This window comes from Drosophila pseudoobscura, chromosome X (assembly GCF_009870125.1).
Source record: "Drosophila pseudoobscura strain MV-25-SWS-2005 chromosome X, UCI_Dpse_MV25, whole genome shotgun sequence".
NCBI lineage: Eukaryota > Metazoa > Arthropoda > Insecta > Diptera > Drosophilidae > Drosophila > Drosophila pseudoobscura.
The window spans coordinates 14,797,524-14,821,100 of NC_046683.1; the positions used below are offsets into that span (position 1 = coordinate 14,797,524).

Below are 23,577 nucleotides of genomic sequence, written 5' to 3' on the forward strand. Positions count from 1 at the left end.
GGTAAAGCGCCGTAACGACACGAGTTATGGCTACTACCCACACTTTTTCCACACAAACATTTCGGATAATCTTCCGTAACACTCCCCGGGGATGTACAGAACGAAAGGTTTAGATTTTTTCCAGATTTCCGGAGCTCGTACACATATGATAAGATTTACGATTTACGTTTAGTAAACTTTTCCATCAGTGACTGTTAGCCTGATGTGTCGATGAAAATAAATATATAATTATCTCTAAATAGAAGCCTAATCACTGAACACAGCTGTAGTGTAATCTTATTTGTCCATTTTGTCCTTTAATTGTTAGTTTTAATGGTCCTAAAGATACGCTAGAAACTATTCAATATTCTCGAGATCTTCTCTTAAAGATTTCTACAAACTTAGCAAATATCCAGTGGGATAATGGAGTTTGCCCAAGTCCAATTTCTATTTTTATAAATGTTTATTTTTTGTATATATTTTCGATTCCCAATCGTGACAACCATTGACCCGTGGGACCCGGGAGTAATCCACCTGCGGAGAGTCCAACACGAACATGGAAAGTATTTTAAACTTTGGCTCGAATATGACGCACACTCGCGATGCTCTATGCTCTGAGCCACCTCTTCGGGGAGTGGTGGGCATGGCATCCAACGTCAGTTTTGGGGGGGCCTTTGTATGCGAATACGCCACAGCCAACAATTGTGCTTGCCCGTTCCGTGTGTGTGTGTGTGTGTGTGGGACTAGCCAACGTTTGTACTTGATTTTATTTGGTTTTGGCCGCACAGAAACAGAAACTGGTTTCCCACACCCGGATGAAATGTGCGTCCAAAACCCAGGTGAGAGAGTCCACACACAAAAAATAAAAAACAAAACTTAAAAAAGAAGAAGAAATATTCATCAAACATCTGGGCACCCGCGGGGGCTTTAATTAAGATTTTCAGCTCCCCTCGTTTCGAATTGAGAATTGAATTTATTATTTTGACGGGCTTCAGGATGTTGTGAAGCGCCCAAAGATACGTAGTAGATGTCTCAATGGATTAATGAATGGAGCACAGCCAACGCTCTTGATTATAAGCCCAAATATCAACAAGGTGTAAGATGATGAATATCAGAAATAGAAAAACGACGGCGAATCCCAGTGTTTATTTGCTCGGGTTGGGATTGATTTTGTTGTGGGGTTGGGGAAACAATTACCACGTTAATTGGTGAGCGATTCGAGACGCACAAGCGAGTGCTGAGAATTGCAAAAACAACATTTAGTGCGTGTGCATGATGCGCTCGCTGTAAGGTTTTTTGACTTATTCTCAGATCCTCTACAGGGATGTACTGTATCGAAAAGATATGTATAGATTGTAGGAGGGATACCCCTTACATTCCGGGCCAATCAATGCATGGCTAGGCCCTTCAACGGTTCTGGTTACATAATGACCTACGACAACTATAAAAATGAAATACTTTGAAAGTCCAATAAAAACCTGTCACGATTTAAGCAGCAGTGATTTACGATACACACAGTACGTGCATCTCATGAATGAAATGGAATCGAATGGATAGAATACATTAAAGTTCTACTTCAAATTACAAAAAACTAGGCAAACTTTTTCCTTTCACTTGATATTTTTGCAAAGACCCGTAGTCGGAGTGTAAACGGAGTGTAAATCCCATTATGGAACATAGTCTTGGGGGGGGTTTTGGATAAACCAGACGGCGGCATTGGATTCCCTTCTGTTTCAGATGCAATAAAACAAAAGAATGAAATGGTTCAAAAAGTCCCACCACGGGGAGTTCCATAAAACTGTCAGAGCAGAGCAGAGCAGAGTCTTTCTCTCAAGTACAGTTGCTTCCTCGGGGGCTTGGGCTTGGGAACAGGGAAGTATTCTGAGTACATATCGATCGCGGCAGAACAAATAGCCAGAGACAATAAAAGCCACAACGGAATAAAATAAATACAAAATGAAATGACAAAAGATACATTTACCGCTTATCGCAGATACAACGGTTTATTGTTGTCTGCTATGGAGGTGGGTGTGGGGGGGTGGGGGGATCAGTGGCGTTGCGACTGGGTGCAGGTATATCGTTGGTGTCGTTGGAGGGGGGGTTTTTTTTTGAGTAAATTACTGAAATGAAATTGGTTTTACTGTATCGATTGACAATTGAGGAACTGCTTGAAATAAAGGGAGGGAGGGGGCCGAACTGGAGGCGGATCGGGCGTTCGTTCAATCAAATTGCTGGCGGGATAGATACCCGGTAATTGGGATCAACTGTCGCGCTTGTTGATCGCCAACGATTGGGTTGTTTCATCAATCGCTCCGACTAAATTGGTGGAAGCTTCCCACCTGCTCCTCTAGCTCCTCCTCTGCCACATGCCACCCGCCCAACAGCCCCACTTGCCCCCCTTCCAGCCACCATCAGCCATGCAAAATATATTGCGACAGAGAGAATTTGAACTTGAACTTGATTCTGTCTCTGTTTTTTTTTTTGTTTTGTGCACGCGATTGAAACAAAAATTAGCAGCTGGAAAATTGCAACATGAATTATTACGCCAATGAGTGTCCCAGGTTTTCCCTACGCCCCTGTCCGGACCGGACCGGCCCTTCCATCCCATCCCATCCCTCCCCTTCAATTATACATGAGTAATGAGGTTTAATTGGATTTTTAGGTATATTTATTGCAACACTTCGCTCAACACACTCTATTGACAGCTGGCATGGGGAAAAATATGCATGTATGTACATGAAAACCAATCGAATGTTGGTATACCCTTCCAAGGAAAGTTCATAGCAGCCGAGAACCATATAACCATATATGTCGTAGTGGTTCCATTTTGGAAAAGTGTTGAGTTTTTCCAGAAAAACGATCGTAGGGTCATTCGATTAGTTTTTCATGGAAGAACATCCCTGCTTCAATGGCAAAATGTGTCCGTTCGGTTATGGGAAATTTGTGCATTCACTTGATGAATTTGTCCTAATGGTTCCGAGGTATTATTTCAGATCCTAATTGTGGATGCAGATCAATAACAAAAGCTATTTGGGAGATCGGAGGTAGCATATTTCATCAAAATTAAGGCACCCTCCAGGGAATACCGAATACATCAATGGTGGGGCTGTGTGTGTGTGGGTGTTCCAGCAATCTTATCTTAGCACAAGATGTGCATATTAATTGCATATTTTGCCCCATGAACGATTACGTTATTATTGCCGTTTCTCCCACCCCCACTCCCCCCAAAAAAGAGAAGAGAAATAACAACTGAAATTATCGGAATAAAACGTGTATATCTCAGTGGGGAGATACAAAGATACATAGATAGATTCGTGTGCAAGCACAGAGAAGCAGGGAATTGTTTGACGGCAACGAATGCGTCATCGCATCGCACGGTGAAGACCCATTAATGGGGGAATACGAGCATTCAATATTCCCCCACATACGGCCGATGTCTGGAATATCCGTGGATGTGACAAAAGAGCACCGGCTTCAGGACAAAACGTTGGGGAAGTATTTCATTTGATTGCGGGGAACTTTTTCTGCCCAGAGATTCGCTTGGGCTATTTTTTTTTTTGTTTCGGGTATCAATTTATTGAAAATTCTGCCAGCAGATTGTTTATTTATTGTTGACACAAAATCAGATATCAGATATCGGCATGGAATTGACAATTTAATCGACTTGTGGTCGACTTACAGTCTCCGTACAAGAGCAAAAACTCCTTTGACTCTGGTACAGACATACCCGCATATCTCTCATAGATAATGCCATCAGTATCAATTCTCTGGGGACGCTTTACCAAGAATCCGGTGCTTTGGCCCCACATGACCACGGTGGCTCTAGGTCCAACAAATGAATCATATATTTTTATTTCTGATTGTTTTGGACCCAAGTGGGCACTGGAAATGGAAAGGGCACTAGCCACTGGCCACCAGCGAGATAATGGTTATCGGATCTCACACATAAGTACCATTTCATTGACGCAAAAATTGGAATCGAAATCAGAAAGTCAGAAGCCTCCTGTGGCTCCTTTTTCTGTTTTTTTTTTTTCTGTCCCACTTGAGATACAGTCATTCGCTGTGGGAAAACGACACTGAGGATACTCTTTTGCCACATCTTTCTATATAGAAAATAAAGTGGATTATTTGGTATTTGATTTGTTTTTCCTCCTGCTTAAATTTGTATTTTATTATTCTTATATTTGTCTTAGTTTTATAGCCTTTTTAAAGCTATTATTAGAAGGATTAATATAGGCATAATTTTGTTAAATTATTTCCTTTTGGCTCCTCGCCATTCGACATCTTTGTGATAGCAAATCAACTTCTTTTCGAGTGTACAAACTACGTCAAATGGTTAACCGGATCGAGGGATCGCCTCATCCAGTTCTAGTTCTCGTCACGTTCCCTATGCCACCAATCTGATTCAATTGCGATCGCGATTTCATTTTCAATTCCTTTTCCCCATTATCAGTTGTCACGTAGCTGGCAGACACAAACTTGATCTTGATGTGAAGTACCAAAAACCGAGAGCTGATCGAGTGGTCGCTGGTCACTTGTTCGATCACTCGGATTGGGGCATGGCCAAAACCTTGAGTCGTGTCGAGTCGTCTCTACTATTTACACCGATTTAGTGAACCACAAGAGGGTATCTTATCGCAGGTTCCTTTGTCAAAATTCTTTCATTTTTAATTAGGAATTTTTGTGTAGTGGAAAACACTTGTATCCCAGTGAACCCGGAATCCTCGAATCACCGGCCACGAGTCCCGAATCCGAATGAGAACCATCAGGAATCAACGCAGCACAGAACCCAGAACCGTCCGAATGCGATTCCCATCACGTCGAGTGCATTTCGGGGGCTGCCATTCAGTTGATATTTTTATTATTTGTGCACTTTATCATCATGTTTTAATCATCACTCAACTGTCGACGGTTTCTTGTGGTTTCGATTTGGGCCTTTGAAGAGTCGACAGCCAACGACACGCGTCATTTGCCCTGATTAGTATGTAAGGGGCAGGCCCAATGGCAGATACAGATACAGATACGCATTTCATTTGTGGGGGCTGTGGGGTTTCGTTTATGTAATATTATTTTGTTTGGCATTTGGATGTGCGTTTGGGTGTTTGGGCATTTGGGTGTTTTGCCTTGCCCCTGACCTTGGCTGCCCCAAACAATTGGCGGACGTGTCGATTAACAAGTTAGCGCCACTGTCTTTTATTAGTTCACTTCATTATCATTATCATTACATTACACTATCACACACTCCCCTTCCGCATGAGCATTACAGGCGCAACCGTCAAGTGCTGCTCGTTGATGGTTTGATCGGAACTTTTCATTGGAATTACACACTCGTGCCGTTCGTCACTCTTTCCGCCCAACGATCGAGGGATGGGCGGCTCTGGTATCAGTGAGAATTTCCCCAAAAGATACGAGATGAAGAGCCTCGGGAAGTTCCCAAAAGGTTTTTCTTTAATTAAAGTATGACTAAAAGTGTGACTACAGTTTTTAGTTTTAGGGAGTTTACGGGAATTTTTCACCGGTTTGAAGAACATCAATTTTAGATAAGAAATATGACTATTTCTTATGGCATATCCCATTCAATGGAGCTTTATGATGGGGAAAGATCTTTAAAGGGACCAAATTGGAAAGGGTATATCATTTTTATGAGGCCTTTCGATTTGATTGCTGTACAGAAAAAAAGATAAAGAACTTTGTTCCACCCATCATTACTTATCATTATGAAAGCTCTTCCTTTCCCGACATTTTCCATTAATTTATTATACTATATAGCCGTAGGAAAACGCTAAAATCTGAACGTGAATAAAGAGATTTATTGGCAGAGGTGAAAGCTGTCAAGATATACGATAGATGATAATATTATAGAATGTAACTAATGATTCCGCAGATTCCTTGTCTATAAAGAACTGGCCCATAATTTACACAAAACCAGAGACCAGATTAATCTACTATTAAACATTATTCTACACTTTTGGGAATATAAAATAGACCATTCCTGCTACCAATTGTAGGACCATGATTAATTAATTCCCATTTCCGCTTCTGTGGGGTGGCATGTCATAAATTCAATTATGGTCCTAATAGATTTTCAAAATTCTCTCCTTTTCTTTGTTGTATTATTTTATGGGTTGCGATAGTGGTATTGGAATCTGATAATGATCGTGGAGTGATTCCATTAATTGAGTAAGGCAATCCGCGAGGAAGAGTTTATATTGTGTTTACCACATAATCTTTATTTTTCATTCTGACCGAATGAAAAATTGCAACCAAAAACAAAACTGACTCATGGACGGGAGGACAATCTACGACAGAAGTTTCGAGCCGTACGATGTGACGATATTATCTGGGAATATTTCTTATCGGGGCCTTTTAATACGAATATTCTAGGGGAACCTACACCAACAGCCGAGAATAACAAACAATTCAAACGAATTCCGTTTCAGCAAAGACGGTGCCTAATTATTTTACAATCCGCTCTGAGCTGTAGTACGACATTAGCTGGTGATGATGATTTTTGATGAATTCGGGGTCTGTCATTCGGTCGCTGATAACTCGATTCCACGGAGAGACGATAGAGTCCTACGGCCAGCCAAGGAAACAATGAAAACGGGATCATAAATAAGATAAAGCCACCAAATGGCAGTGTCAACAATTTTGGATGGCGATGCAATGGTTTGATTAGCGTAGGAACTCTCGAGCCAGACACTCCATATTACTGACAATCAAGTCGGTTGAGTGAACGATTAGCTGTCGTCGTATAAACCTTTTCCAAGATATTGGGACATTTTCGAAATAAATTTAATGATGGTTTCTAGGTGGAAAACATGTGGGGTGTTCGTAGAATAATCAAACTAAAACTGTATGAGCACTGAAGGGGTTGCTTTTTGGGAACCCCAGAAGCTTAATCGAAAATTTCGAAAACTAATCTACTAGAATGCATGCAGTGTACATGACGAGGCGCCCATTAATGCTCAATTTGAGACCGGGACGGAGGCTTGGTTCCACGAAAGCAAGAACAAAATACATGTAGCGTGCATGATTGTATTTTTTTGGTATACATTTTCCATATTTGGAACACTCGTGGAAAGATGCAAATATTGTTGATTCGCAGAACAGAAAATTGTGGTCTCTGAATTATTACTCATTTCATTTTTTCGCACAGTGCAATAGATCCAATCATCGAAAAACAACTCATAAAATACTTGGTAAAGAGAAAAACAGCTGTTTTTTATTTCCATACACGCGTGAGCGTGGAACATCACTTTTCATTCGCGTAGCCAGACCTTTTGGCTAGCATTTAAGCGACCGAATCAAAGTTCTCGTCTCGAGTATGGGGATTAAAATTTCAAGAACACTTTAGGAGGAAAGTAGTCGCATCAGCAGCTGTATCTAGCGAAACCTACTCTAACTGGTCGATCCGTTCGTGTCGTTGAGTCATTCGATTAGGGGTATTAACATTCCAATTACCAGCAATTATTTAAGAAAACATTTTTCAACTTTCACACATTTATATTTTATTTGCTCCCCACAGTTCTGTGATCGCTGGTGCCTCTCTTTCTCCCTGTCTCTCTCCGTCTCGTTTTTGTAATCAAAGTAAGGAATACAAAGTAGAGAACAAACATACCTGCCCCATCGCTGCTCTCGTCATCGGAGGTGTTTATGAGGCGGGCATAGCCGCAATAGTGTCTGCCCTGACCCCGTCCTGCACCGCCCAGCAGACCATCCATGACAAAAAAAATTTTAGGGGGTTTCCAACGTGGACCCAAGAATTTATTATTTTATTTTTCTTCAATTTTTTTTCGCTATGTCCCGTGCTCCGATTCTGAATGACGACTGAAGTTGCGGCTGGGCTGGGCGACAGTTTCTTTTTGGTACCAGATACCAGAATACCAGACACTATTTGATCGAACGCTATTTACACAAATGTGTTTCGTAGGCACTACAAATAGTGGGCGATCTACGGATATTATTTCACATTTACTGCCTATTCCAGGTTAGTCCCATCGGAAATCCGGCAGATCAGCGGCGTCATTAAGCGGTGTTTTGGCATTTTCGGTTAATGGGATCAAAATTAATTACTCAATTTACGGGACTATCTTAATTTCCAGGGCACAAATGACGTCGTCTGTCATCTCTAGCGAAAGATGAGGTGTTAATACCAATATTTGCATTACTCTTTACCACAATCCCCTTGCTGACTGACGTCATAACAAGCAGCAGCAACAGTCAAAGCCAGAGTCAGGGCAGCCTCCGAATTCCAGTTAGAAAGCTCACCCTCTAAGCCCACCCAATTGGGTACGCGTGTAAGCCCTTGAGAGCTTCTAGAGAGGGAGCACTTAATAAGACTGTAGGTAAAGCTCCGGGAAGTTCTTCTGGAAGTCGTCCCGTGTAGTCATCAGATGTTGCTATAATGCTTGAATACCTAAAAACTTTTTTAAAACGGTTGGTTTTGATCTTCAACTGATAATTCCAAAGGCAGCTATCGTATCTTGTCGGAACCTTAGATTAATATAATCTCCCCAAGAAGAGCGATAGAAAATGATCCCCATACATGTCGCTGTACTCTCCGTGTAACAGGTATGACCATCCGCAGGTGCCGACCGCTTGACCGTTATGCGGCGTTGCCTTGCATGGCTGCAATGAAGGGCTAGGGATGGGGGTAATCGACTGATTATTGAGGCTAGGTGAATACCCGACAATGGCAATGAAAATACATTTAAATTGCAGTTAAATGTTACTAGGTTAAGTCATTCAATTAAAGAACGATATTTTACCAACGATGGATTTTGCCATTCGCACAATTGGCAAATCGGTTACTACTTTCCTACAATACTTACTTTTCGCAATATCTTGAAATATAACCATTGAAATAAGATACCATAGCATATGGTTTTAGAACCCATTTTCTCCCAAAAAAAAAAAAACGATAGGGTAAAGGGTGTAACTTATGCGATGGATAATGCAGGACTGTGCGGGACTGTCACCTTTTGGGTGATTTTTTGTCCATCTCTAAGCTATCGATTAAACGATTATCAAGTGGCAGCAGTTCAACCCTGACAAACAGCTGAGCATAGCGGCGGAACCGTTAACAACAACAACAAAATAGCCTGGCAGGCGACAATGGCAATGAAAGTGCAATGGCAGTTGTTTACACAAAATAAACAAATGCAGCAGCAGCAACAGCAACAACAACTAAGTGGGTTAAGCAGTGCAGTGCATGCACTGCTTGCACTTTGCCGCTGGCCTTAAACTTTGATTTTCATGGTCACACACTCAAGCCAAGCATAAAAAAAGAGACAAGACAACAACAAAGCATAATGTAATTGGTATTGAGAAAAATAAACAAAATTAATAATTAACATTAAATTAATTGCCGCACAACTCGAGTGGAGTCGAGTGGATTGCAGTGTTGGTACTTTTTAATGGCTCATGTAAAGTGCATGCGAAATGCATTTCACGGTTTTCTTATAAATAGCGTGCAGCAAATTATGGGAACAGCAATAAAAGATGTCACACAGCGACAAACACACACACACACACACAAGCAACTTAAATAAATCAAAAAGAGTACAAAAAATCGAAGAGATGTTCCTGGTTATATCTTCAAAAACAGAACAGCGACTGGATTTGCATAAATCAGACAGACAGCCGGACGGTATGCGGATTAAAATGGTTGGGTCCCCCCACACTTGTAGGTTAGTGTTAATGGATTCAAATTGGATTAGTAAGCCCCAAATCCCTGCCTTAGTTTATATTTAAATACTAAAATTAGCAACCAAAGAACAAAATGCCAGGAGAGAGAAGAGAGATTAGGTGGGAGGTGTTGGGGTAAAGTTACGTGGCAAGGTGCTGGGGGTAGGGGGGTGTGGATGGTAACACGTAATATATAGAGTGGGGATAGTGTGACAAAAATAGCTTACGTATGGGCCTGCGGCGCAATCTGGACTCATTATTCTTGCCGCCACTGTTCGGAGGGCTGTCAATCGGCTTCATGTTGCCACGGTCCCAATACTACGACAACAACAACAAGTGGGTGTGGGGGCGTGGCGTAGGTGGGCGTTTTGTATAATGTATTCGATTTGTATGTGAAAAGAAAAGAACCAAAAGAAAGATACATATGTACATAAGGTAAATGTCGAGGCAAACAAAAAGTAAGAACAAATTTCAAATCAAATCAAAGCACTACAAATACACTCGTGGCAGCACTGCCAATTCTTGTGGTCGCACAATTTTCTGACACGCCACTGTATTAACGGATTCCGAATGTCTACGGTCGCGGTCAGAAAAGTAGACCCAGTACAGTAAGTGCTTCCAACTGAACACCATTCACTGTAACCTTCTCTTTCGAAAGATTCTCAAAAGAATATACCAAAAATTTAAAGTTCTTAAATCTGGATAATGTACTGGCCCGCCACTGTAGGCCACTTCAAAAGATAACAGTGCAAAATAACCGGTTCGACAGCGCCGCCACGCAACTCGCACGCACACACACACACACATTCACAATTAACATTTGGCAAAAAAAAAGAGTTATTTTTCCCGTCTTCCACCCCCTTTACGATTGTTCTTTGCCTTTGCCTTTCGATGTTTTTATGTTTTACCTTTCTCTCCCTCGGCAGAAACGCGAATGATCGAAGGCAACTGACAAACCGAGAGCGAGAGATCTTTGTTGCTGACTGACCGGCAAACAAAACAATCGCAACAGCAGCAACAACGTGTGAACCAAAAGAGCAGAGCAGAAGGAAATTGTTATCAAATAAGCGCGACGCTGGCGTTAAGTCGCGCCTGAAAGACATGTCGGGGTAGGGAGAAGACGAAGAGAGGGTACTTGTCAGAGTTGCGCTATACTCCGATAAGATAACTTTTTTGAAGGATAGTTTTAATCGTTGTATAAGAGAAACCGCAATTCCCGACCGATATTGATAAGGAGATGCCTATTCAGTCATTCGATTTAATCAATCTGCTTATAGAAAATATGTACATACATATGTATGTATGTGTGTAGTTTCATAACACAAGCCCAGGGGTTCCTTGGTGGCCATGACATTGACCACGAAACCTTGATAAAGATGAAGATGAAAGAAATACTCAAAAACATACGCACATTATATACATGTATGCATGTGAATGTATTTACATACATACATATGTAAGTGGGTGGAAACTCCAGAAATGGAAAAGGAACAAAAGAGTTCGATTGAAAAAATAGAGAGGGGGGAATGCCCTGTTGGCCTGAAGAGAGAGAGAGAGGGACCATGTTTTGCATGCGTTCAATAAACTTAGATAAACAGTTAATCGATTCACCAAAGCACTCACTCCGGGGGAAAGACAACACGTGCTTTGTCTCTCCTATTGATTTTTACCCCACCAGCGTCAGCTCCCAGCCAAAGGGAGCAGGAGCACGATATGTACGAGTAGATGGGGAAATAACTGCACAATTCCATTGTTTGAATTTCATAATCAAACGTAACTTTTCCTCCCGCAGGGATCAGATGGTTTTCTTTGATTTTCCGTGACGTACGGCGCACACACGTGTTGTAGTCGGTTATGAGGGATTTTATTTTGCATTCTGATGACTGTTTCGTCTTTTGTTTGTTACATTTGTGGTTATGTTTTGACGAAATGCAGGGGGAGAAAAACAGCAAGGTATTGCCGCTGGTGGGGAATGGTGTGGGTGGGCGTACACAGATGAATGATGAAACACCGAGAGAAGGCGAAACAAACGGAACAAAAACAGAAGTAGGAGTGACACACACTTACAAGATAACCAAAACGAAGTAGTCAACAACATTTAACAATTGAAAAAAAAAACAAAAACAACACACACTCACATCTTTTCCAGACAACTTTAGTCGCGGTAACAGCGCGAACTTGAAGTTTACTCCTGGCTTCATTGACTTGCAATTTCAAACTGAGGCCAGCGGGGCAACAACAACCAAAGAAAAGCGCAGACAACAACGGCTATGCGGCGGCGGCATTTTCCACCCCATTCTGCAGCAGACGCGGCACAGGCAACAACAAAAACCACAGGAGGCGGCTCTTCTTGTTCTCCCCTCCCAGCATGCACAGCAGCCTGGCGCTTTCGGTGATGGCCTAGCACACATGTTCCGGTATCGATAGATTCCGCACACATCGATAGTAAATATTTTGGTTATATTTGTGTGCTCAAAAATGTATATAAGTAAATTTCCTCTAATAGTAACAGTAGTTTTGATGAAAGCCAGATTTAAAACTCATTAACATTTCACAAGGATGTATTATTTCAACTCGCTTGGATCGCTTGGATATGTGGAGCGCCCTCTTGCGCACTCGTTCGTCCCTTTGGATTTCCGTAGCCCGCGCATTTAAACATCCAGATTTATAGTCCGCGCTTGGATAGTTTTTCAAATTAGTTCAACAAATTATAATACCAGCAGTAATTTATTAAGATAATAGATTAAAATTGCCTATCGATCTATCCTTTTCACCGTTTCTTGCGGCAACTCTTTTTTTGAGCGCCCTCCTTCTCACACCCTCATTCGCACAACTGGAAAGCTGGAAAGAAATTCCAATACACTACGCAGATCGTTCCAACTCTTTGAATCTACTGTAGTGTACGGACGCGGATAAGCTGAAGCTGGCGGTCGAAAGATATATAATAAAATCAGTGCAAGTGCAAGGAAATAACATAGAAGAAAAGCCAAAAAAACCCATTTGAGTCGTTTCGTGTAATTTTTTTTAACATTTTCGTTACATATATTTTTTTGCCCACTCTCCCTACGTGTGTGCCAGCCATCCTTATTCCGGCTAGTTCATTTTATATTTAGAATTAGTTATTTGTGTGTTTTTTTTCGACCGGTATCGCAGTTTGTAATTAGTTGCTATTACTGCAAGGAGTTAAGGTACGTTACGTAAGAAGTTTGTACATTGTATGCATGAATATGTATCAAAATTGGCGTCAAGTATAACATTTTTTGATGATCTCCATTTGCCTTGTCTTGTTCGCCCTGGCGCCATGTTGAAAATGTGTATACATTGACGATGTTACATATCGTCATCTCTCTCTAGCGCACACAGACGCTGGAATTGCGCAGCAAAGCGCCGTTGCTTTTGTGGAATTCTGGAATTTTGCTTGCAACGTTTGAGAATTTTTCGTCTTCGAAGGTTCTTTGCCAAATTCCAGTGGGTTTTTGTTCAATAATTATAGAGCAAATATTGTTGCGTTTCTAGAGGTCTCACCATGGAGTCACTATTGATGGAGCTGGTGCGCCCAGTCACCTCGGGCAGCCGCCAGGCACCCGATCCGTTTGACCAATATCTGGAAAGTCACGGTATGTACCGCAAGCACACGGCCCGCGACGCCTCCAGCCTTTTCCGTGTGATTGCCGAGCAGATGTACGACACCCAGCACCTGCACTACGAGCTGCGCCAGGAATGTGTACGCTTTATGACACGCAAGCGTCGCATCTTCGAGAAGGTGCGAAAATGCTCCTCGAAACATACTCGTTCCCCTCTGGGCTAATATTCTCCCCCCGACTCTTTTGCAGTATATTAATGGAAATTTCGACAAGTATTGCAGAGAGTTGGCCAAGCCCAAGACCTATGGCACCATGCTTGAGCTGAGGGCCATGTGCCTCATATATCGGTGAGTGGTGTGGTTCTTCTGTCCTTCGGGCAGGGCAGTGCAGCAAAATGAAATCTTTCTTATTTGGGGCAGGCGCAATGTGATCCTGTATGAGCCGTTCAACATGGGCGCGGGCGTGACCTTTAATCGCAACTGTGTGGATAACTTTCGCGTATTTTACACCAAGGAGAACCACTTTGATTCCGTATTCGAGCTAGAGTACATGACATCGGCAGCCGTTTGTCAGTGTAAGTGGAGAACACCACTCGAAGGGGCGTGTGTTTATTCATCTTCTCCCTGCTTATAGCAATCACTTTCAAGATGCTCTACCAGTCGCTCTTCAAGCTGCCGGACGTAGACTTCGCCGTGGAGAGCATGCTCCATCCACACACCTTTCAGTGGGACTTCTTCAAGGCCGAATTCGATCCTAGGGGCTACATGCTACGGCTGCGCTGTAGCGATGGCCGCCTCTTTAAGCTGGACTTGCCGGAGCTCACAAAATGCATTCTCGAGGATTTCAAGCTCTGCAAATTTCACAGCAGCAGCATCTCGATCACCGAGGAGTTGTCATCCGGCGGGGGCGGGGCTGAGTTGGGCCGGGACTCGACTGAGAATGATATGCTGCAAATGTGTCCCAATCGATATGTCTCGTGTGTCCGTCAGCTGCTGGACGATGGTAAGAGATGGCTTCCATAAGGATGAAATGGTCTGTAATGTGCCTTGTGCTTCGCTTACAGGAATCACACCGTTTCCCTACAAGGTGGCCAAGTCCTTGGACCCCAACATGTATCGCAATGTGGAGTTTGATGTGTGGAACGACATACGCAAGGAGTCAAAACGCTACAATGTCTACCACAATGATTACAACTTTAAGGTAAAACAGGAGGACACACACACACACACACAAACACGTTTCATCAATCTACACTTTCATCATCCATGTCATTCACCCATGTCGTGTCGCTTATCTATCTCTTAAACGTTTCGTTTGTTCTGGTTTTCCCTGTTTTTCGTGTCCTCTTTGCAGGTGGGAGCCAAGTGCCTGGTGGAGTTTAATCTGGGGAAAGAAGTGGAGGATTGCACGGGCTACATCCAAAAAATTAATAGCAAAAACAAGGAGAGCATTGTGTTCATAGAGAAGTTTGGCAAAAATATATTGGTACCCCACCCTTCCTTATGTTATTTCTAATCTTTTGAATGTTCCCTACTGCCGGACGGATAAGTAAATCCTAAAGTCTCTCTCTCTCTCTCTTTCTTTGTCGTTCTCTTTAGGTGCCCTATGAAACGATGCATCCTGTGGCACCCGACGATTTTCGTCCCTGGGAGAGTTCGTATCGCCAACAGCAGACCATGCAGCGACAGATACAGCGCGAGAACATAACCAAATTCTTTAACAAGAACAAGTTGCAAAAGTGGCGGAAAACCAAGTCGACCGATGCGAGCGCCTACTTCCAGCCCCATGCCCAGCAGCAACGGGAGCCCCGACATTCGGAGCACCCACGCGGAAACGCATACAAAAGCATGATCGAAATCATCCAGCTGGAATCGGATCCGGACGGGCAGCAGCCGCAACAGCAGCAGAAGAAGACTTCGATGTCAAAAAGCGATAAGCGCGAGGGTGATGATCAGGCCTCCAAATTGCAACAGACATCGTCGTCTAAGTCGCAAGAGCCATCATCCTCTGGGCCAGCTCCGCCAGGAGTAGGAGCAGTAGCCGCCGCTGGTACCACCCACTTTGTACCCTACATGCCGCTGATGGCGGGCGGGGGTCGTAGTGGCCTCCCACCACCACCGACAGCCTGGTCGGGCTCTCCCATAGCAGTGCACGAGGAGGCTTTCCGCTTTTCAATGCCACCGCCGCCGCCAAAGAATTGCGTGATGATGCCCTTCGGGGGATTTGCACCGTCGCCGCAGGGGACCATTGCCCTGCATCCGCCGCTACCGTTTATGCCGATGGCACCGCCGCCACACCCAAACCGTACAGCACCATCGCTGCATCCGCTCTCGTTTGAGGGACAAACACGTCGCTCGTTTATTTCGAATGGCGGGGATATGCCGGCGGATATGGAGACATTGCGATACTTTTACAACATGGGCGTGGATATGCATCTACGCATGTCGACCTTCGGCACCGAACCGGAATTGAATGCGGCTGCCGGAGTGGTGGATCCAATGGGCAAGCTGCATTTGGCCACAACCCCACCGCCCACACCCGATGCTGGTGAGCAGGAAAACGGCCATACATTTCCGTCTAATCGTAGCGCGGGATCGACCAAGTCGCGCGGCAATCGTCCAGAGCAGCTGAAAGACCTAAACGATACGCTGTCACATGCTGTATCTCTCTTGCCCACGCCAACGCCATCGCCCAGCACCAATGGCCGGTCGTTCAGCTTCGTGACCTCGTCGCCGGTGGGGCCGCTGCCCCTCTCGCCGACCCACCTGGTGACCCCGGCAGGTCCGCCACTATTCTTTCAAACAGCACTTCCGCCATCCCCCCTGGCCAGGGGTGCTGCTGGAGGACAGGTAAGATCTGCCTTTTAATTTCCATTTTCATTGAGTATTGTAACGATATTTGTGTTGATTTCGTAGAATCGGTATGCCTGGCCCTTGTCGCCGCCAATGATGTCCTCGACCGCCGCTCCACCAGTCTTTGAGGTGATGAACAACTTTCCCAACGATGGCAGCCCGCTGCAGCCCAAGAAACAGCAGCAGGCGGCCACGAAGCCTTCCCCAGGCAAAAATCAGCCTGCAGATGCCTATGCTGCAACCCGTCATCAGTAAAGCGGGGAAGGAAGGAAGGGCATGAGAAAAGGATCACCCACAGGACACCCACCACCGAACCCCGGGCATCAACGGATCTTTAGGCCATAACATTCCATCAGAGCCTCGCATTTGACATTTTTTTTTTTCATATAACTTAACGCACTTTTAAATTTGTAGACTTTTTAAAATCCGTAATGAAGTGAATCACAAGATATTCCGCCCGACCCATCCCGATTACCCAGCGACGAGAGGACGATAATCTATTCCCTTACTAACTCAAATCACATCCCAGGCTCACATTTCACATACATATATCGATTGCAATATTTAACCCTGTTACCAGTTCATTTTAAATCTGTAATCAAATTCACTTGTATGCGATTTTATTAGCTCTAAACAGAACAACAGAATAAGAACGTTTGCCACAAAAGAACAAATTAAAAGACCATATTTAACCAACATTTACTCTACAAAAAGTTAACCTGCTCGAAAAATACATATATTCAAATTATTTTCATCAGCTAAATACAGCAATTTTTGTACCAAGAATTAAGAATTTTTATTGTAAATTCAGTTCGAGGCCAGGCTTTGCGTTGCTTTGGCAATGATTGTCGGTCTCTGCACTGATCTGCTGGTCGCTGGCCTTTCTATAAGCGGAAAATGAATTAAATAAGAATAATTGGCTGATTTGGGCGATACGATTTGATGTACTACACACCTGTCGGTCTTTAATGGAGAATTTTGGAACTCCGAACTGAATGGGGGGCAGGACTCAGATTGGAATTCAAATCTCGACGCCTTTGAATAGAGATAAAGAACTGAAATATCTGGCAATTATATATAATTGATCCATGGATCATGCGCGACCTACCAGCTTAGTAATAGATATGGTACTAGTCAGATCTTTGGACAGATTAGATGGAGGAAAAAGCTTTTGCTATTTGTTTTGATTATGATTAAAATCATTGGATTATTCTTTTATCATAGGAGCTACACACAGGGACATACCTTGCTATAAATAAGGAATACGTGCTCAAAAAAAATTAACAATAAACAAAAAAAAACGTGACTCAACGCGTTCTGCTCACAATAGTGAGAACAAACTTGCTAATATCCATCACTAAAGAGCGAAAGTCCTTGGGCTGGTTGTGCAGCGACGCATAGTTTTTGCCCACTTTCAAAGGATGCATACTGCCGCCGGAGCAGAGAGAGAGCAGCGAACAGAGTACCAGGAGCAGGAGCTGGGCCGTGAGCATGTGCCAAAGAGTGCGCCTCATTTTCGGAGTATCTTTGCTGCGGGTTTATTCGAACTTGTAACAGATTTTTGTAGTATTTCGCATTTACTTTTGGTTTCGTTTCGTTTCGTTTCGTTTTCTGTTGTGTTGTTGTTGAATGCACTCAATTTAATTCTGCTTACAGACTGAAATCGCTTTGCGAAAGTGTCGCATTTTTATGCTGATTTTTCAAACTGGCCAAAAGGGCGGCGCGTCACCTGATGACCTACTTACTAGACTGTTAATGGTGGCAATTATCTTGCATTGTTACGGACTGAGCGAGCGGATGTTAAGGGTGAATATTAGCAATAGTAAGCGGTGGGCGTACGCTACATTGCCTGGATCACGCAAACGCACTGGCAAGGACGAGAGTTGTACGGTCCCTACAATGGAAATTTAGACTGCACTTTACGACAAGGCCCATACATTAGTTTGTCGACAGTTTTTGACCACCTATTTAATTCTGATAGATATGCTATGGGCCAATAGGAGACAGGTTCTGATCAAAAGCGACTTTGTTTACCTTTTTTATTCGGATACAATTCAAGCGAACATCCATCGATTACTTTCATCGATATCGATTACCAATAAGAGCTGCCCAGTTTGAGAATATAAGAAATAAGCTATAATCTGTATTATATGGCTTATATATTCAAAACAACAGGGCTTATTTTTTCTACATTGTAATTTTGGTAGCATATTGCTATTCTTGCCCAGCTTTGAGTAAAACGATAGCAAAAAATATCTACTGCAATTATCGCATATGCAGACCTGGTTCGAAAAGTGCATGTGATATCGATTACCAAAAAGAGCTGCCCAGTTTGAAAATATAAGAAATCAGCTATAATAAACTTAACTAAAATCTGTATTAAATGGCTTACATATTCAAAATAAGAGGGCTTCTTTTTTCTGCATTGTATTTTCGGTAGCATATTGCTATTCTTGGCCAGCTTTGAGTAAAACGATAGCAAAAATATCTGCTTTCTATATACTGAACATTTTTGTGGCGCCGCTCTTCCGCCGTCCGCCTTCATCCAAATAATAAATCATTATTAATTTTTTCAAATTTTTTTATTTGTTTGCAAAGAAACCTGAGTGCCACGCCTTCCATTGTGCATTGGTTGCTTGTGTGTGTGTGGGGTGTGTGGACGTTCAGGCTGTGTAAAAACATAGTAACTAAACGCCAGAGCCAGCCACTGAAAGGCCGACACGCAGCGTCCCAACCTAATAGGAGGGAGCCGAGTAGGCTCCGGGTCCGGCAGGGCCGGCACCACCGTAGTGCTGATGGCTGTGACCGTGACCGTGATCGTGACCGCCACCGTAGTGACCCTCGCGATCGCCAGCGATGCTGGCCAGGGCGGAGAGACCCTGATTGCCACCCTGGAGCAGCTGGTATCCGGCACTGGCAGCGGCGCTGTCGGCACCGGAGGCATAGGCGGGCAGAGCTTGGCCGGGACCGTGCTGGTGGCTGCCGCCGTGTCCGGAACCGTGCGAGCCGGCACCGTGACCGTGAGCACCGTGACCTCCGTGGCCGTGTCCGTGGTGGGAGCCCTGGGAACCGCCGTGGGAGCCCTGTCCGTAGCCCTGTTTGTTCTCATTCACGAAGTACTTCTCTGCTGGGGGCTTGACCACATTGACGAACACGGGCTCGACCTTGACGCGACGTGGGTGGTGCTTAACGTAGACCTTGCGGAGCACGATTGCTGGAGGCTTGTGGAGCACCACGGGTGCGGGCTTCACCACCAATGGAGGATGATTCACCAGCACCTTGGTGGGCGGACGCTTCACAATGATGGGCGCGGGACGATGGATCAGAATCTCGCCCTTGTTCTGGGGATAGGTGATAGATGAGGTCAGGGTGTTGCCCTTGGTGTTCACCGGCTTGTAGGGGATGTTCTGGTCGGAGCCATAGCTGCTCTGTCCAGAGGAGGCATAGCCGCTCTGTCCGGCCTGGGCCACGCCCGAGGCGTCGGCACCCTCACCAGCTCCAGATCCGCCGTTGCTAATGGTGTACTCGCCGCCACTGCTGCCGGCACCGCCAGCAGATGCTCCGGCCGATGCATCGGCGCCTCCATCATTGCCACCTGGACCGCCCCCGGCCCCGGGACCGCCGTAGCCCTGTTGCGCACCATAGCCATTGGCACTGGCGCATGCCTGCAAAAAGAAGAGCGAAACGGAGACGATTGTAGATCATGTAGACGATCCACATCTCTGTGGAGGAGCATCTCTTGTGGTACGTACGATGAGGCAGGCGGCCAGAGCCCAAATGTAGCTCTGTCTTGTCATCTTTTCTCCAGTTGCAGTTCCCAGTTGGCGCTCCGATGATGGTGCTCCCAATTGGATTGTCTGATGTCTTCTGCTGCCCTGCCTCACTCGGAGATTTCTTTAAATATGCTCTGGCTGGACAGTACGTGACATTTGGCCGGCACCAATCCCGGTTCGAGAGCTGGCGGCCCCCCAAGCTTGTTCCGCTCAAAAACTTCGTCATGTTCTTGTTATGGTTCTTCTGGTTGTTGTTGCTGCCGGGGTTTTGGCCCACGCGATGCGAACGAAACATGGCCAAATGCTGATAGATCGCACGCATCGCACATCGCGCATCGCACCCATATCACGGCTTCATACGTAGAAACCAAAAACAAACAGCACCAACAATCGACACTTTTGAATCTCTCAGAGCTGCATATCGAGGTCCGAACGTCTGCGGAGAGATTGCGAATGCCCGGCCAGCCAGCGCTGCTTCCGCATTGGCCACCCATGAAATCTGAGTGCGGGACTAGCGAATGGCGGAAAGAAAGATTCCCATCCCTGGATTGAATTAAGGATTGAGGCTTTGGTATAAATCATACTCTTGGTTACCTTTCGATTGAATTGATTTGTATTTTTGGTGCCTGTTTTGTATGGAATGCTTTCTTTCAGAGGCCAACAATCGCTTGGAACTAAATGTGTATAAATTCTTCCTCAAGAGATGGAAAATACAATTGCAGAGCGTCTCAGGGGAACAACTTATCTGAGAGGATTTCTTGGAGATTTCTATGGAAAGATAATGCCACGTGTTTTGGGATCTGTAGCCCACAGTCCACGGACTATAGGATAGAGGAAAGCCATAGCTGCTGTGGCTTTCGGCTGCAAATCGTTAGAACTTACTGCTAATAATAGACGAAGTTAACAACATTAAAGGGCAACAGGGAACAGCAGACAAAACAACACCAAAACGGTTTTACAATTCTGAACCATTGAAGATACTGGTAAATGTTACAATATCCGGTTATAGGTTAAGGCAAAAGGTAATACCTTTAATAATTGTGTCATAGAACTCTAAAAAACTTTGTAAAGATATGAAAGAACGTACTCTAAAGCAAATCGAATTCGTATGCTTACAATTTACTGTGTCTGACCATCAAATGCTTATTGTATTTCAACCTCTTAAAAGTAGTAATAATTGTAATCGAATAATAGTAATTCAATCCATTCCTTCGTTAAACACATGTATTATATTTCCATAAGCATTGTACACTCTGCAATTGTGTGTATCGGCAGACAATAGCTCTACAAGTGTACATGGTTCATATGTGATTGAATTTGACGTTATCCAGAAGAAAAATGTTACCAGTTGAAGCTGATTTCATTGCAGATTGTTAAAGATATGCCAAGAATGTCTATGTGTCTAGAGGTGTAATGCAAAAGATAACGAAAATATGTAAATCTGGAGTGAGAAGCTGTAGTAGCTAAGGCGGCCTTAGGCCCTTCCCTGTAGCTTTTGTGTGTATGTTTAAGCTGCAAATATTCATTTGAAGCCTATAAAACTAACTTTAAGGACCCTGAAACTGAATTTTACTACTATATAATCCTTTAAAGTAGATTCTTTCATTTTGGATATATAAAATCAATGCTGTATCGAATGTTTAAGCCAACATTCATGAGTAGTATGCCGTCGAATGTATCGACAATGAATGATTGCAACTTCCAAATGGATCGCAATTGGATGGTTTCCCCTTCCTTTCCCCAGTCGGTCAATAATTATATATTTTAAGCATATTTTCCATTTTTTATTTGCATTCAGCAAGGGGCAAAAAAAAAACAAATTTGTTAAATTAAACAGCTGCTCCGCGTACAGAAGACGAGAAGCACTCCTTGGCCAGGAGAAGGAAACTCTAAGCTGGCTTAGTAGTTGGCCTGGCCATAGGGGGAGGGGTTGTTGTAGAGGGGTGCCTCGTTGCCGGCGGCATAGCCATCGGCGGAGGAGGCAGAACCGGCAGCGGAGGCGGCACCAGAGCCACCGTACGACTGCGGCTGGCTACCGTACGACTGCGGCTGTCCGTAGACGGGGGCAACAACGGGTGCCAGTGGCGCCTCGATCTTCTTGCCCGGCTTGTAGACCTTCACGTAGACGGGGTTGAGGCTGAGGGGGGTGGGCACCTTGTTGATCACCTCCTGCTGGTAGATGACCGAAGGCTTGATCTTGTAGATCACGGGATTGCCACGGACCACGGTGGGGGGTCCGCTGTTCACATGCGCAGGTGGTGCGCCCGGCTGGTGGACAATGATGGGTGGCAGGGGCTGGGTGGCGATCACCTGGTGGTTGTTGTGGCCCGACGGCACCAGCAGGGAACGGAACAGATGCTGATCCACAAACTGGGGCGAGACGACATTGATCTTGCCCTGGCGGATGTTGCTGGCGAGATTCGTCTCGGCCAGCGACTCGGCAATGTCCTCGGAGTTCTTCAGCTTCTGGTAGGTGGGATTGGCGTTCAGAGCCTGCAGCTGGGCCTGGACACGGCCCAGACGACGGGCCTCCTCTTGCGTGGGCTGGATCTCGGCCTGCGCTGCGATCTGGCTGGCCGCTGGCTGCGAGCCGCCCGTCGCCACGTTCACGTACTCCTCGAGGCCCCCAGACGGGCCACTGGGCAGGTACTGAATGGGTCCATGGCCGGGACCACCACCTCCACCTTGACCATAATTAGCGCTTACCAGCTGGACAAAGACACAAAGAGATGGGCTTGGGTTAGCTTAGGGTATGGGCGGCGGGGGTTGTCTGGCTCTTAGGCTGGGGCTGTCTTACCGGTGCCGCAGCGATGGCGAGAATGCCAAACCAGAGTCCGAGTTGCATGTTGCGGGTTACGTGTGTGTTGTCTACTGCTCGGTGTCTGGCCACCGGGCTAGCTCTTTATAGCGCCTATAATCGCCCCCCGCCATGGTCGGCTACGTGATCTTTACCAACGATTTCCCATTTCCGATTTCGGTTCACCTTTGTGTTTCGGCCACCTCAGAAAGCCATCAACCATCAGCCATCAGCCAACCTCCTAACCACCCAACTGCTCCGCTCCGCTCAGATCAGATCAGATCTCTCTGTCTCTCGTCGCAATCTCATCTCTCTGTGCCATTGGACGGATGGCTTCTTTGTGGCATACCCATACTTGTGAGTCAAACCCATGGTTACCCGATCTCTCGCTCCACCAAAGTGGCTTGAGTGGAGTGGCTTGATCTCTTTTGGGGGTTACGTAGACCAAGATGAGTGTTTCTCTTTCTCAAGGAAATATTTAGTTGTGGATTTCTTAGGGTTTTCTTTAAACTTCATCATCTTCTGGCTGATAGAACATTGAAGATAAAGGTTAAGATTTTAGTGCGATTTCGATCATCTGCTGTTTGGCAATAAAGTCTCCATCGAACTAAAGACACCAGTCTCTAGATGAAAAGACTTGAGAGAACTTTAAACAGAAGCACAAAGGTCTTCGTTAAACTGTTAAAGAATTAAAAAAGGTGCCATGATCTCTATCTTAATGCCCGTTCATTATCAAAAGATCTTCCGGATCTTCCTCTTCTCTTTGAGACCTTCATTAACTTCCGTTCAGTGGTTTCCAATGGAGGCATCGTAGTGTTTCATTTTCTTGATCTAAAGTGATTTTGGGCATCTTCCAACCACTTGGATTGTTGGCCCCAACCAGGAGTCCCCTTAATCCTCGC

General features: G+C 44.7%; 4 protein-coding genes and 2 long non-coding RNA genes across 12 annotated transcripts in view; 2 read left to right on the forward strand and 4 right to left on the reverse strand.

The window, feature by feature from the left end:
* LOC6901340 (solute carrier family 41 member 1) overlaps nt 1–12,068 on the reverse strand; it is a 28,975-nt gene extending 16,907 nt beyond the window's left edge. For 2 of the 3 annotated variants that reach the window (XM_033381561.1, XM_015186100.2), the window contains exons 1-2: nt 11,808–12,068; nt 9,897–9,987 (exon numbers count right to left, since the gene is read on the reverse strand). In XM_033381561.1, the coding sequence (XP_033237452.1) occupies nt 9,897–9,987; nt 11,808–11,870 (154 nt within the window). In that variant the 5' untranslated portion in view covers nt 11,871–12,068. Of the gene's footprint in view, nt 1–9,896; nt 9,988–10,577; nt 10,727–11,807 lie in introns of those variants that run through there. The other variant, XM_015186101.2, reaches the window with a different exon arrangement.
* A 447-nt stretch (nt 12,069–12,515) lies between these two features.
* otu (ovarian tumor) lies at nt 12,516–16,801 on the forward strand. 3 transcript variants are annotated; one of them, XM_015186098.2, is made up of 10 exons: nt 12,516–12,857; nt 13,024–13,119; nt 13,186–13,432; nt 13,503–13,600; nt 13,673–13,827; nt 13,887–14,255; nt 14,317–14,453; nt 14,607–14,738; nt 14,852–16,102; nt 16,169–16,801. In XM_015186098.2, the coding sequence occupies exons 3-10, from the start codon at nt 13,196–13,198 to the stop codon at nt 16,358–16,360; spliced, it is 2,571 nt and encodes an 856-aa protein (XP_015041584.1). In that variant the 5' UTR covers nt 12,516–12,857; nt 13,024–13,119; nt 13,186–13,195; the 3' UTR covers nt 16,361–16,801. The 3 variants fall into 3 exon arrangements, with proteins under 3 accessions (XP_015041584.1, XP_002134040.1, XP_015041585.1); XM_002134004.3 differs by lacking the exon at nt 13,024–13,119 and having other exon boundaries at nt 13,188–13,432; XM_015186099.2 differs by lacking the exons at nt 13,024–13,119; nt 14,607–14,738 and having other exon boundaries at nt 12,518–12,857.
* On the reverse strand, nt 16,780–18,101 carry LOC6901338 (uncharacterized). Of its 3 annotated transcripts, none has more exons than XR_001452761.2 (5): nt 17,851–18,101; nt 17,351–17,635; nt 17,214–17,279; nt 17,061–17,140; nt 16,780–16,989 (listed from the first exon to the last, which is right to left on the reverse strand). It is a non-coding gene; the product is annotated as an uncharacterized lncRNA (long non-coding RNA). The 3 variants fall into 3 exon arrangements; XR_004469720.1 differs by lacking the exon at nt 17,851–18,101 and adding an exon at nt 17,687–17,844; XR_004469719.1 differs by lacking the exon at nt 17,851–18,101 and having other exon boundaries at nt 17,351–17,844.
* Nucleotides 18,102–18,679: 578 nt separating this feature from the next.
* On the reverse strand, nt 18,680–19,917 carry Cp38 (Chorion protein 38). The gene is made up of 2 exons (XM_001354687.4): nt 19,858–19,917; nt 18,680–19,770 (listed from the first exon to the last, which is right to left on the reverse strand). The coding sequence occupies exons 1-2, from the start codon at nt 19,900–19,902 to the stop codon at nt 18,841–18,843; spliced, it is 975 nt and encodes a 324-aa protein (XP_001354723.3). The 5' UTR covers nt 19,903–19,917; the 3' UTR covers nt 18,680–18,840.
* Nucleotides 19,918–19,922: 5 nt separating this feature from the next.
* Nucleotides 19,923–21,097, forward strand: LOC117184406 (uncharacterized). The gene is made up of 2 exons (XR_004469721.1): nt 19,923–20,449; nt 20,533–21,097. It is a non-coding gene; the product is annotated as an uncharacterized lncRNA (long non-coding RNA).
* Nucleotides 21,098–21,638: 541 nt separating this feature from the next.
* Nucleotides 21,639–22,807, reverse strand: Cp36 (Chorion protein 36). The gene is made up of 2 exons (XM_001354686.4): nt 22,676–22,807; nt 21,639–22,587 (listed from the first exon to the last, which is right to left on the reverse strand). Exons 1-2 carry the CDS (start codon nt 22,721–22,723, stop codon nt 21,778–21,780), a joined length of 858 nt encoding a protein of 285 aa, XP_001354722.1. The 5' UTR covers nt 22,724–22,807; the 3' UTR covers nt 21,639–21,777.
* Nucleotides 22,808–23,577: the final 770 nt, after the last annotated feature.

What these genes read in the sequence shown, in the direction of transcription:
- otu (XM_015186098.2), top strand. Translation starts at nt 13,196, where the DNA reads ATGGAGTCACTATTGATGGAGCTGGTGCGCCCAGTCACCTCGGGCAGC. An exon ending in ATCGGCAGCCGTTTGTCAGT is followed by an intron (nt 13,828 to 13,886) that starts GTAAGTGGAGAA and finishes CCCTGCTTATAG; the next exon opens with CAATCACTTTCAAGATGCTC. An exon ending in AGTTTGGCAAAAATATATTG is followed by an intron (nt 14,739 to 14,851) that starts GTACCCCACCCT and finishes CGTTCTCTTTAG; the next exon opens with GTGCCCTATGAAACGATGCA.
- Cp38 (XM_001354687.4), bottom strand. Translation starts at nt 19,902, where the DNA reads ATGACAAGACAGAGCTACATTTGGGCTCTGGCCGCCTGCCTCATC. An exon ending in CTCTGGCCGCCTGCCTCATC is followed by an intron (nt 19,771 to 19,857) that starts GTACGTACCACA and finishes TTCTTTTTGCAG; the next exon opens with GCATGCGCCAGTGCCAATGG.
- Cp36 (XM_001354686.4), bottom strand. Translation starts at nt 22,723, where the DNA reads ATGCAACTCGGACTCTGGTTTGGCATTCTCGCCATCGCTGCGGCACCG. An exon ending in TCGCCATCGCTGCGGCACCG is followed by an intron (nt 22,588 to 22,675) that starts GTAAGACAGCCC and finishes GTCTTTGTCCAG; the next exon opens with CTGGTAAGCGCTAATTATGG.